General features: G+C 35.1%; 1 protein-coding gene across 1 annotated transcript in view; it reads right to left on the reverse strand.

The window, feature by feature from the left end:
- LOC121432238 (calcium/calmodulin-dependent protein kinase type II subunit alpha-like) overlaps window positions 1-14,077 on the reverse strand; it is a gene marked incomplete at its 5' end in the record, with an annotated part of 84,672 nt that overhangs the window by 18,042 nt on the left and 52,553 nt on the right. The window contains 2 exons of the mRNA XM_041630091.1: window positions 5,051-5,071; window positions 9,383-9,424. Coding sequence (XP_041486025.1) covers window positions 5,051-5,071; window positions 9,383-9,424 — 63 coding nt within the window. The remainder of the gene's footprint in view (window positions 1-5,050; window positions 5,072-9,382; window positions 9,425-14,077) is intronic.

Raw genomic sequence — 14,077 nt, forward strand, 5'->3', positions numbered from 1 at the left:
GCTTCAGGTGTAGGAGTCTGGTGCACAATTTTGTGTACAATAATTTGATATGATTTTGTTCTTGATACGTTGTGCAAATATCACCATGATGCAAATGGATCTTTCTTAAAGTCCATGTCAGGGTAGGGATAGTATCGGCAAATTTGAACTTAACAGAATGGCAGACATTAATGGGAGGAAGGGAGGGGTGGGGCAAGCAGAAAGCCAAGAAAGGGGAGCTAGAGGGTAAATAAATTAGAATGAGAGGGTAGGGGGTCAAACTTCAATAATACATGGTCAGATCGATGATTCACTAACAAACATCAGAACACTCAATGATTTCATGGAGACAAGGGAAAAAAGAACACTCCATAACTTGAGACAATAATGCAATATGACAATAAATTGATGATCATGTTTGGTTATACAGGAAAGCATGCATGATGATTGGATGATACCCCAAAACAACCTTGTAGATAGATACACATTAACAAACATGACAACAAAACAACTCCACTCTACCAACAGACTTCTTAACTAAGAGAGGGTCTTAAGAGAAGACCAAAAGATTATCTGTAGCACTTGTTACATGGTGTTAGAAACAATCATAAAAGTCAATATCTGCAAGGATTCAAAAGGAGGACATTGAAGAGATAACTGAGAGATTGTCTTGAACCTCATGCCAAGGTTAAAACTACAGAACTCAGCACAGTATCAGAAACTATCAATATGACAGGCAGAGAATGACAATAAGCAAAGTACACACAGCTAGGTTCCGATATGAAAAGACTTCAGAAAAATACTAAGGAAGGGTTGGTGTATTCTTGAGAGAGTGAAACCCATTATCATATCAGTATGGTGTCTGTGACAATCGCATATCTAAGAAGCCATTATGTGGCATTTGAACTTATGAAGTGTACAGAACATCCAACATCAGTCTTCATTAGCTCATACTATCCCTATCCATCATATGTATGAGCCCCAACCTTAACAAACGCTTGCTCTCAACTTATCGTTGCCCCTTACTCCTCCAAATCATTTTGCTCTGTGGCCATCCACACATAAATTCTCTATATCCCACAACCACTCCTACAGCACATCGAATTGCTCAACCCCACACAGAGGCTTTTCCCTACACCATTCTTCCTACAAATGACCCTATCACACTTTCATTTGCTTGAACTACACCAATCCCTATAACATATCTTTATTGTTTAACCCACACATCCATTTGCCCCATCTAACCCCATTCATTCACTCTACCCCACACCAACCCTACTACACATACAATTTTCCCCACCCACACCCACCCATATCACACATTAATTCACTCTAACCCCACATCCCTACTACACACATATTTTCCCCATTCCCACAACCGCCCATACCACCCATTCATTCACTCTACCCCAAGCTGTCCCTACTACCCGTTTTCTCCACCCCACACCCACCGTTACCACAAATTCATTCACTCTACCCCAAACCCACCTAGTGTACACCCTTTTCACACCCCCCACACACCATACCAAACATTCATTCACTCTACCCACATCCATTCCTACTACACATTCACTTTACCCACCCCACACCCACCCATTCATTCACTCTACCCCACACCCGCCCTATTACACACAAGTTTTCCCCACCCCACACTCACCCATACCACACATTCATTCATTCTACCCCAGACCTAACCTTCTACACACCAATTTTTCCCACCCTACACCAACCAACACCACACATCCATTCACTCTACCCCACACCCACCCTACTACATATCTGCTTTCCCCACCCCACCCCACACACACCCATACCACACATTCACTCTACCCCACACCCACCATTATCACACATCCAATTACTCTACCCCACATCCACCTTACTACATACCTGCTTTCCCCACCCCACACACACCCATACCCCACATTTATTCACTCTACCCCACACCCACTCTATTACACATCCATTTTCCCCACCCCACACCCACACATTCATTTGCTCTAACCTACACCATTTCCAAACCATTCAATCAATTCACCCCATCAGATATCCATTCTCCATACCACACATCCATCCATATCACATATTCATTCCATTCTTCTAAACATCAATTCTAATCACACATTAATCTGCCCCATCCCACATCAATTTGCCCCATCCCACAGCCACACCCTCACCATATGTTGATTCTCTTTCCCCAATACCCAACCTTACCAAACATCCCTTTGCTATACCTATACTAAACCCCACATCAATAAACCCTCTCCAGCACTGACTTCCACACATTGCATTTTTTTCCCACTCCCTTTTATCATCATCTCAGTTTACTTTAATACCCTTTTAAAAAGTTTTTATTACTTCAATACTCTTATGTTTTGATGTAATAGACATATTTGTATGTTGCAGGGCATTCCACCTCTTACCTTTTTCCACTACCACTTGAATTATGATATCACAAATATCTATCAATTCCTTTCGAAGTGATATAAAGTACCTCCACACCAATGACATCAATACAAATGAAATAAAACAACTATCATGGAAGCTTAAGCAATAATACCAAAGTAAAGCATAAAGACGATGAGATGAGATGAGTATGAAATAGCTGATAACAAAAAATTGTCAGAATTATTTATCCACCCTAAGAAGATTTAACAAACCAACAACGGAAGGAGGACTAGGTGGGGATATATGGCTAAAAATATGAATATAACGGGTCTATTTAAATTATCTTGATTTTGGCTTTGGCAGACCTTGTTATCCCTTCCAATCATGGAGTAAAAAAATAAAATAACTATTCAAAATAATACATGACAAATCCTATGAAAGCATTGAACTTTTATATTGACAATGGCACAATTACAGCTCCCTTGATGAAATAAAGGGAACCCAATGATGTCCAGCAAAACAATGTAACATTATGAGATGCCTAATTTCACTGAAGAATGAACACAAAGAAGTTAGAAAATAAAAGATCAAATCCAAAATTGGACAAGATGCATTTTTCAGCACAATACAAACTGAGAAATAACACACATTTGCCGCCGTCCTATGTTACATGATATGGAAGCAAGCATGAAACAGGTGTTTAATTTAAAATAATGATGTAATGATGCAATATAGAATATATCAATTCCTGATGAGAACATGTTTTTGCAACAGAATTTCTACCTTCTTGTACAAAAAAAAACTATTATTGCTACTTTCATATTGTATGCAATGCTCAACCACGGCAGCAGGCATGAGAGACGTTCACATCAATATGATGAAGATGATAATGATTATGATAATAATGGCAATGATGATGATAATAATTATGATTATTATAATGATGATGATTATGATAATGATTATGATTACAATGATGATTATGATAATGATGGTGATTACAATTACAATGATGATTATGATAATAATGATGATGATTATAATTATGAGGATAATGATGATGCTGATTATGATCATGAGGATGACGATTATCATCATGATGACGATGAAGATGATAATTATGATTACGATGATTATGATAATGATGGTGGTTGTGATTATGATTATGATAATAATAATGATTATAATTATGAGGATGATGGTGATGATGATAACAATGATAATAATGATGATGATGATTATAATCATGAGGATGTTGGTGTTGATGATGATGATGATGATAATGATGATGACGGTAAGACAACGAAAGAAATATTTATGACCTCTGATAAAACACATGCAAACAGATGATGGCAGGAACAGCTCATCACGAGCAGACATATCAGTCAAATTTCATTGCCAGTTTAAAGAAAACAAGAGAAAATCTGAACTTGTACCTAAAATATAACACTTTTCAAAACTAATCTCCATAAATCCTGTCTCAAATTTGTTCAAGTAAATAATGATTTAAATTCAAGAAATCAAACCTTGAGAGCACATGCATTTCTGACTGAAAAACCCCACAAACACATTCTTGCCAAAAAAGGGAAAATTTTCTGTTCAGCATCTTTATAAAAGGACAAGTCCACCCAACAAAAACTTGATTTGAATAAAGAGAAAAATTCAACAAGCATAACACTGAAAATTTCATCAAAATCGGATGTAAAATAAGGAAGTTATGACATTTTTAAAGTTCCGCTTCATTTCACAAAACAGTTATATGAACGAGCCAGTTACATCCAAATGAGAGAGTTGATGATGTCATTCACTCACTATTTCTTTTGTTTTTTATTGTTGAAATATGAAATATTTTGATTTTCTTGTCATTGTCATGTGAAATGAAGTTTCATTCCTCCTGAACACGTGGAATTCCATTATTTTAACATTTTGTGCTTCAGGCAAGGAGGTCCTAATCATCAAATTCATAAAAATTGAAATATTGCATAATTCGAACAATAAAAACAAAAGAAATAGTTATGCAATATTTCAATTTTTATGAATTTGATGATTTCACATGACAATGACAAGAAAATCAAAATATTTCATATTTCAAACAATAAAAAACAAAAGAAATAGTGAGTGAGTGACATCATCGACTCTCTCATTTGGATGTAACTGGCTCGTTCATACAACTATTTTCTTAAAAATAAGCAAAACTTTTAAATGTTATAACTTTCTTATTTTACATCCGATTTTGATGAAATCTTCAGCATTGTGCTTGTCTGATTTTTCTTTATTGATTCAAATCAACATTTTTCTTAGGTGGACTAGACCTTTAAGAATTTCCACTCTTATGATAAATATATTCATCTACATGTATATTTACTAAAATAATCTGAATTCTGTGGTATTATAGATCTTTTTAATAAATTTAAGCATCTGCAATTCAAGTGCCACCAGAACTTCAGTAAAAATTTAACTTTTTGCTTACAAATCATTTGGACTTAAACTGAGGGCAAAAATAGTAGGCCTAAAATAGATAAATCATTACTTTAGATTTAATACATTACTTACATATGACAAAATTCTAAATCAAATTCATTCAATATTGAGGAATTAAGGCACTGGTAATAAAAGTAAAGGAAGTTCAGATTTTCTCCTCTTTTTTGACAAATGTATGGCAAGCCAACCACCAGAATCTAACCTGATTTATTTTGTGCTGAGCCTGTGGGGTGGGGAAGGATAGAGGGTGGGGGTAAAGGGTCAAAGGTCAAATATTGAGGGATCATAGGACAGGTATCCATAGGTTAACGCGAAGGAAGGTCAGGAGAAAAGAACAAAACACAAAGAAGATTAGTTCAGTACAAGAAAAAGTCACTTGAAACACTTTCAATTTACAAGGGTTTAAACGATTGTGAAATGTGGGGGGGGACAGGTGAGAAAGTTGTAGGAGGAGAGGCCTAGATTATTTAAGAGAGATACAAGTAAATGAAATAGATATACACCATAGAGGCAATGGAATCTTTGAAGATTTCTAAAGAATAAAAAGAAGGCTGAAAAGAGAGGCATTATCTTGTGTGCAAAGACGTTATGAAATGAATGGAAAGTAAACTGTAGTGTCAAGTGGATATCAGCAATATACCCAAGGGATTAACAATACTTCATCATGACAAGTGAATTATTTAAGACCTCTCATTCCTCAATCATATGCACCAATAAATCCTCAATTTAAGGAGGTAATGAAAGACAAACAAAAAAGGAAAGTCATGAATTTCAAGGTAGTGCCATAATTTTAAAGGATCAATGATTATTATCTGAAATGGTTTTTTGTCCATGAATGCAGGGACTTCAGCATCTAATATCATAGAGCATGCTGTTGTTTGTTTCTTCTTTGGGGATTGCGTACCAAGTAAGTTCAAAATACTTTACCCAAAGAAAACACAGATTTTAAAGAAAACACAGATTTTAAAAATGTATCTGAATTTATCAACATTATTTCACACAAAACAAGATTATCATCAATCTTGCATTTAAGTGGATCTCTTGTATTTCAAAATACTGCCTCTGATTAAAAACATATGTTATTTGAAAATCCAGGTGTCAGTCATTGTATTAGTCCTATCAGATTCGTCTAAAGAACATTCTAGCGATTTTCTTATGATAGAAATATAAACATGAATCACAACACAAATCAAATGTAAACTTAGAACATGATCACTGCAAGATAGCAACCAAGGATTTTTGTTAATTTTTTTTACATCAAACTGAAGACAGGCCAGTTTAATGATTCATGTTCATAGAATCATTATTGAGACTTTTGTTGCATTGAAGTAACTTTTAGAACTGTAATTCTGCAGAATCACTTTCAAAACTTTCCTCTTTAAGCATCTAATGTTTGCATTTTTAAAGATGTTCATTTTACAACTAACCTAAAATCACTTGAATTCGCACCGGTGGTAAGTTGCGCATGGTATTTACAAACCCATATTTTTATACTGACAAAACTTGGAAAAGGTTGACAACTTAATAAAGTTTCATTGAGATCAAATATACACAACACAAGTCATTTCCATAGAATATAATAAGACACATATCACTTGTATTAAAGTTAGAGGTAAACATTTCTGTTTTTAGAGTCAACATTTTAGATTCTACAAAAAAGGCAAAATTCATGTTAGTCTTCGTGCATGAAAGAATGTTTATTCATGCAACATTAAAAATCAACAAATATTCTGTTAATTTTATCTTATTTTACTTCACTTCAATACAAACTATCAAATGAGTTAGAACCACTCCAGTTAACTTCTTGAGGCATATACATATACTTACAGATTACAAAGATAAAGATATATTATTTATCTTAACACAGTAAGAAATACATAAGTAACTATGAGTGGGAAATAATATGAAATAACATCCATTACATAGATCATTCACTGGTTGGATTCATATAAAATTAACATCTTTAAAGGTTTCCCTCTGACATGCTCTCTCTCTCTATCGCTCTCCTGCATATCTCTATTATCGATGGATTTATTTTTCCATTCTTCTTTCATTTTTGTCCCTTGCAATGTTGTACCTAAATTTTAACTTTCAATGAATGTAAGGTATTGCCAAACCCTAGATACAAATTCAAGAAATCCAATATGTAGTGTCATATTTTTTGTCTTCAAAATTTACTCTCATAAATGTATAACAAGCTATCAAGTTCATGAAGAGCCCCCATCCAAAGTATCCCATGCACTCTTCATATTTGGGGAGCATTCAATGAAAGGACTAACCAGATGATATGTCAAACCAGGTGGGGGTGTTTCATAAAGTTGTTCATAAAGTTACACACAAGTTTACGAACGACTTGAACATGTTCTTAGGTGGTTGAGTCAATTACATATCAATGTATTGCTTAGCACAAGAAAGGGTGACCAGGGGGTGTTTCAAAAAGACTTAAGTATGACTTATAGTCGCACTTAAATACCGAGTTGTGTACGGTATGAAAGGCTTGACAGAATTGGCCAGATTATATCATGGGGCTGTGCACCACTGCATATCTATAAATAAGATCGCATGTTGCATATCAAGCACATGTCTGCATTTAAGTGTGACTCACGTCATACTTAAATCTTTGTGAAACATCCCCCAGTTGTGTGTAAACTCGTTGGTAACTTACAAACAGCTTTATGAAACACACACCAAGTCTGCTCTATCTGACAGGTACAATAGTACCAGTGTTTCTAAAAGCTTGAAAGTTTTTGGCAGATCTGACAAGTTGTCAAACAGCAAACGTTGATGAACTGCAAAAACCAGCTATCTTTCAAGCCTGATGGATTTGAAATCGTATACAGGAATCCTACACATTTTGCACTTCATATTTTATTGCTGGTCATGTCACATCAAAAAAGATATTTGGCATGTCCCATGGTCCAGTAAACAGTGACCAACCCCAAAATTTGTAAAGCTTGGGTAAACTATCAATAATGAAAAATTATATTGAACTATTATTATGTCAATATCCATCTTACAAATGTGAAGTGAATGTTTTAACACTTTTCCCTGATAATCCTTTATGAAAATTATACATTTTTTAGTTTATCCTGTTGGCATGCTCTCTTGATATTTATATTTTTCTAACTAGAGACCCATCAAACAAACTTGTATATTTCATGTCAAAAATGTATATCCAAAGATTGTATCATGAAATTATCCACCAATCCCATGATTAAAAATACCCCTAAAAGACATTTTGTTTTATTGTTGTTAGAGACCCAACTTTCATTTTCATTTTAGAAATTGTAATTGTGAATTTTAGCCATGAATATCATATCACAGTTTAGAAATGAGTTTTATTATATACTCATTTTTTTATTTGAAAATCACATTTAAAGGGTTTCATCAGGCTTTGAAAATGAATGAAAACAAAGCCCGAGTTTAAAGAAACTCTTCTTTAACTTCCATAAAATTTTTGACAAGGTTTGTTAAGAATTCATAATATAGTCATTTTTTCGTGTATCAATATGAAATTAATGAAGATATTTATGATCCATGCTGCATTATGGTATGAAAGTATGAAAAATAAATCATTGGCATCAAGACAAACCTTAAATCAAGTCTATCTATCAATCCTTTTTATAATTTCCAAGCACATTCTGCATGCCATACGAATCAATCCTTTAAAATAATATGCAGTTAGTCAAAACAAAATGGAACTAAACAAAAACAAAACAATTTTTAAAAACGTAATATGGTGGGAGCTTTTACCACTAAAATAAAAATATGTTTTAATTATATACTATTACTATAGATAAAAATTTAGTTAGGTAGTTTGGGTTGCAAAAAAAATACTGACATAAAGAAATAAAAAAACATATCATCATATGAATTTTCATTGGTTATAAAAACCACAGTTCACCATTCATTATACATTATAACCAATCTTAATTATATCAGCCATTTGTTATGCAAATGGATACAAAATATATTATTCTTTTTAAAAAATATTTTTGATGTTTTTAATCCATGAGAACACAATTTTCCATTCTTTAAAAAGATTTTTGGGGTAAGGGATCTTGGGGTAATGGACTTAATAACTTGGCTGAAAATGAAGGATTGAGTTAGAAAAAAAATCAACTTTCAAAGGGAAAACCAGAGCTATACTTCATACAGGGATGATGTTAGAATAACAGAAAGAACTGAAGAAAAATCAAGTCAATGTTATTAGAAAAGTGGACAACACCATATCACCATGGTAACAAAACAGTTGAAGGTCACAGTTCAGAAAGTGGATTTTTTTTTTAATTCAACAGGTTTAAAGAATATTGTTGTCAAGTTTGTGTAAATATTCATGATAGCCAATTACGAAAGAGACAGATAATGCAACTAGATTTATGACTAAATGACTTTTTGAGAGACTGGTAACTGCCCTCACATCGTCTTTGAAATATTTTGACAACTTTGTCAATAAACCTGTCCATGACTTTGCCTGTGACTTTGGTGCTTTGTTACCATGGTAATATGTGAATAAATCTAGCAGAGCTCCAACCTGAACTGGCCTGCTGTGCCTGCTGAGAAGCCGCTGATATTCCTAGGGAAGGCGAAGAAAAGCAGAGGCAACATTGAGAAGCAACTTTGTGGTGTCAACATTAGGCTGCAACATCATGGTGCAACAATTTATGCTGAAACATGGTGTGGTGCAACATTACACGCTGCAACATTTTGTGGTGTGACAAGGTTCGGAAACAAACGAGTGGAAAGAAAGACTTTCGGTGCACCAGAAAGCAGGTGGTGTGGCTGTGCAAGATGGTTTGCTGGAAAACTGGAAGCAACTTCATCCATCACATTATTAGGAAACTTTATGTTTTTGACTAAATTCATACAAGTATTATCTAAACCGCGGTTTATGATATCATATGTCAATGATGTTTAATTAACACTACCAAAAGGTCCTAAAAGGAATTTAGCTATTGCAAATGGAAACTGAATACATGTGTGTTGCACATTGTGATCATTGTAGCAATATGGGCAGACAGTTTTTAATAAACAAGTCCATTGTTGTTGTTTTTTGGCAATAGATATCAATAAACAAATTTAAGTCAGTATTGGTATATTTCTCTACGTTAGCACCAAAGCATGAGTAGTGAATGAAATATGTATAAAGCATATTTTTTTTTCAAAACCACCACTGAATTTGAGGCTTGTTTACATTTTGAACTGGAATAGCAATCGAAGGAGAATGGCACCATATTGTGAGACTTCGCCACTGATAAATACGTGTGCACGCTACAATCACTGCCTCATTTCATGTTTGATGTTAAAGTGTTGAACAAGTATATGACTGGGAAAGAAAATGTGAGTTTGTGTTATTATAAGGGAGCTGCTGGTCATTGCTTTCATATTAGTGGGGAAGAAGAATGTCAAATTTCATGATGTAAGAATATGATGGGATGGACAGACCCACACTCGTAGATTTGTTACTGGAAAAAGTATTGAAAAAAAGTTGGTAAGAGTTTATACAAAAAATACAACAGAAAAACCCTAAAAATCATGAAGTGAATCCATAAATGTCCACTTTCCATTTTCACTTGACCCAAACCCATATGTGAAAAGTCTGACTGAAATCCTATTCAAATGAATACCTCTTAGACATTTGGGGGTTTTCTAAGAAATAACAGATCTTAATAAAATGATGAGTTCATATCTCTCTACGACACATAAATGAAAACACTTATGATTTGTTAATCAACCATTTGATTAAGATGGAACTGAAATGCATGAATTACCACCAATAAAATTTGTTATCTTATCATGAGAAAAAACATGTTGTTCTTGTACTTTTAAATGCAAATTCAATTGAACAAATGTAAACATCAATGTACTAGTGACATGAACAAAGATAAGCCATAATATCCAAAGTTCCGTTTCTTCTGGATGTTGTTTTATGGAGGGTTCTTTAAAATACAATGAAATGAATTTATCCCATATCTACACCTCTCTCTCCAACCAGTACCCATTGTACAGAATGATTTCTGTTATGAAGCAACACAGCAAGATATTAGATAGGGGCTGTTTGCACTGCCACTCAGTGAGGTTGTACACCACAAGACTCATGTCACACTGTGCATTAAATTACAAAGATAACTGTACATTACTTGACTCAATATGATTAGGATGCAAATTAAAAGCCATAAAAAGAGCCCTTTAAGGTATTGTTTTTCAGATGCACTACGTAGAAAAGGTTTGAATTAGGTGAAAATCCCTCTTAGAAACATGACTTGTCTCCCTCGAAAATAGCTCAGGTTACACATTTATATGCCTATTATAATCAACGCTCAAATCATACCCATCAATACATGGCAAGCTTTGGAAGTAGCACCTTTAACATTGCCAATCTACATGTAGCTCTAGTGCATACAGGCCTAACTTGTGCCATTCGTAGAAAACTAATGTTGCGCAGGCTAGACTCCAACAACAGCGAGCAAAAATTGCATTAGTTTTTAGCAGTTGCGAGCAGCGATCAGGCAACAGTATGATTCCAGCTACCCTGTGACTGAAATAACTGTAAAATCAGAAAAAGTTAATCTTCCACAAAATGCAAAGATGTGAGCTTTAGATTGAAGTGATCTCATCTTGCACTTTTTTTTTCTAATTCAGAAATATTTAAACTTGCAGGACTACGAGATACATTGGTTACGCCTGGCAACAAATGCATTTCAACAATTTGCAGCAATATGCAAGTAGAGTATGCCATTATATGACTGTAGCATCACTCAGAGTCAATTTTAGGATGACTCATGTGTATCCCCCCCTCCCACCCCCACCAAACATCAATATGAACAGAAAAAAACACCGTAGTGTTCTAGTAGGATCCATGGTAGTACTAAGGGTGCGTTTATGCTTCCATTGCGAGGACAGAATCAGCGACTTCAAACGTTGATTCAAAACGCCGATCGTAACATGGTTCTGGGAGTGCTGTTTATGCTTAACTTTTCAGAGCAAATCATGATCTCCAGCTGGCTTCGCATCGTAAAGCGAGGTCGAATTGGGCGTGCCTTTTTTTTCGATTGTTATTACGTGGAGATTACATGGAGCAATACGACTGTATTTGCCCGCGGATTTTCATCTCACCGGAAGCATGTACCAAATGACGTCATTTAAACACGTTTACGATCGTAGTTCTGTTTACACTTCCCCAGAAAGCCTGATTTTGGTCAAACGACGTTTAGAAACGCACCTTTTTGTGAGTTTACGATCGGCGTTTTGAAACAGCGTTTAAATGAAAGTAAGCATGGACGCAACCGTGTTTTGGACTAATCACGTTTGGAAACGCTGATTCTGGCCTGAAAAGTGGAAGCATAAACAGGGCCTTAGAGGTACACGGTGAAGCACTTGACTGGAATATAGGTGTAGGATTACCCCCCTTGGAAGCAGCTGGTAGCAGTTTAGATCCCACATTATTCTGTCATAGCTTTGTTCCGGAGTGCACTCACATAGGGACCCCCCAGCTGATCCTATATTTATCGGATAATGTCTACTGGGAGTAGTTCTATGGATGGTATGCTAACGATCATCATAATTCTAGACTGGGAGTTCACGTCATTCTGATCATATGGCTTGACAGAACTCTAGTGTACTGTCAAGAACAGTATGCTAGAAACTCGGTATAAATATGTATATCGGATACAAAAAAAACCCTGATACAATAAGATTCTTTTCTAATCCCAGTCTTCCACCATTCATACAGGTACAAATAGAACTGATATTTTGAGGCATTTGTTGCAAACTTTGGACAAATTATCTTATCTCCTGTAGCAGCCCTTAACATGAACTTAAAAATGAGTTGACTATTTGAAAAAAGGGGGCAAACCTGATACATAAAAAAACTCTAATTTCAGTCCAAAATAACGACAGACACTCTCATTATATATGAAGCGATACAAGGGTACAGGAATGAACATCCCCTTTAAGTTTGCTGACTGAAACATGTTGGCCTAAGAACAATGTATCTTCTCTTCCAACAGACGTAAGATCATTCCAAAGTCATGTGCTTGAATAGCAACCCTCTATGCAGCCTGATTACCGGTAGAGCTTACACCCCTATGGAGCATACATTAGGGTTCATCTTAAACCTGTCATTCTCAATCGAAATAACCCCAAGAATAAACCCTGATGGCTTTGCTCTTCTTAGGGTGAGTTCAAACAATTTTATCCATTTGGAATGACAAACATGAATCTCAAAAACACAGAAGGGTTACTGCAGGAGATCCCCCCCCCCCCCCGCCCTAAAAAGCTGATTCTGCCCCGATCCCTGTACACCAGTTTGACCCAGGAATGGGTCAGCTTGGAGTTTATGGAATCCATACATCCCCACCGGAAAAAGAAGCAGCATCATTAAGGAGATCTCCATTTTGGTCCGTCATAGATCTTCAGAAATGTCTTTAAAATACGTCTATTAAGAAATCCCTGCTTGCTTTTCGAATACAAACTACATTTAAAAATGACAAAACACACGGTTCAGACAAAATGTCTTCTGGAAAATTGTTTCAAGGATAGGTCAATTGAACAAGGCCTTAATCTTGAAGGTATGTGATAGTTTTGTTCAAAGCACTTGGAGAATGACATTTGATATTGAATCTTGTTAGTTGGGGATCACTTCTCAAGTAAACAGTCACAAACAATTCGCTCTGACTGATGATACTGTATCAAGAGTATCCCCATGGTATTAGCTCTGCAATAGAGAAACTAAATGGAAGTATTTGATGCAAATGGGTTGAAAAGAATTGTAACCATTTGGGGTAATTTATTGAACTCTCAAATACAGCATAATCACTAACATCTTCATTTCTAGAGCTATGATTTTGTTTGAGTTTTCTTTCATGTTACATACTGAAAACCCCCATAAATTTAAAAATATTTTGATAGTGCTAAAGCTATAAAAGAAACTGCATAATATTATGTAAATGAGATGAGTAGTGTATGAAGTCAGGGCACCTTGCTGTACTGCTATCCAATCACTTATGTAAAACCATTTTTTATTCAATTTTTTGTTAACTCGTCACCAATTATCATTATTCCATTGAGCAAACAGTAAATGTCTAATTTAAAATGACCAACAGAATGGACCTTAAGGTTCAAACACAAGTTTTGCAAGGTGATTTTAAACAAGTACTATATAATGTTTCAGTAACTTCAATGGAATATGTATGAACACATCCATTAGGTTTCCACTAGAAAAAAAATA

This window comes from Lytechinus variegatus, chromosome 18, assembly GCF_018143015.1.
Source record: "Lytechinus variegatus isolate NC3 chromosome 18, Lvar_3.0, whole genome shotgun sequence".
Taxonomy (NCBI): domain Eukaryota; kingdom Metazoa; phylum Echinodermata; class Echinoidea; order Temnopleuroida; family Toxopneustidae; genus Lytechinus; species Lytechinus variegatus.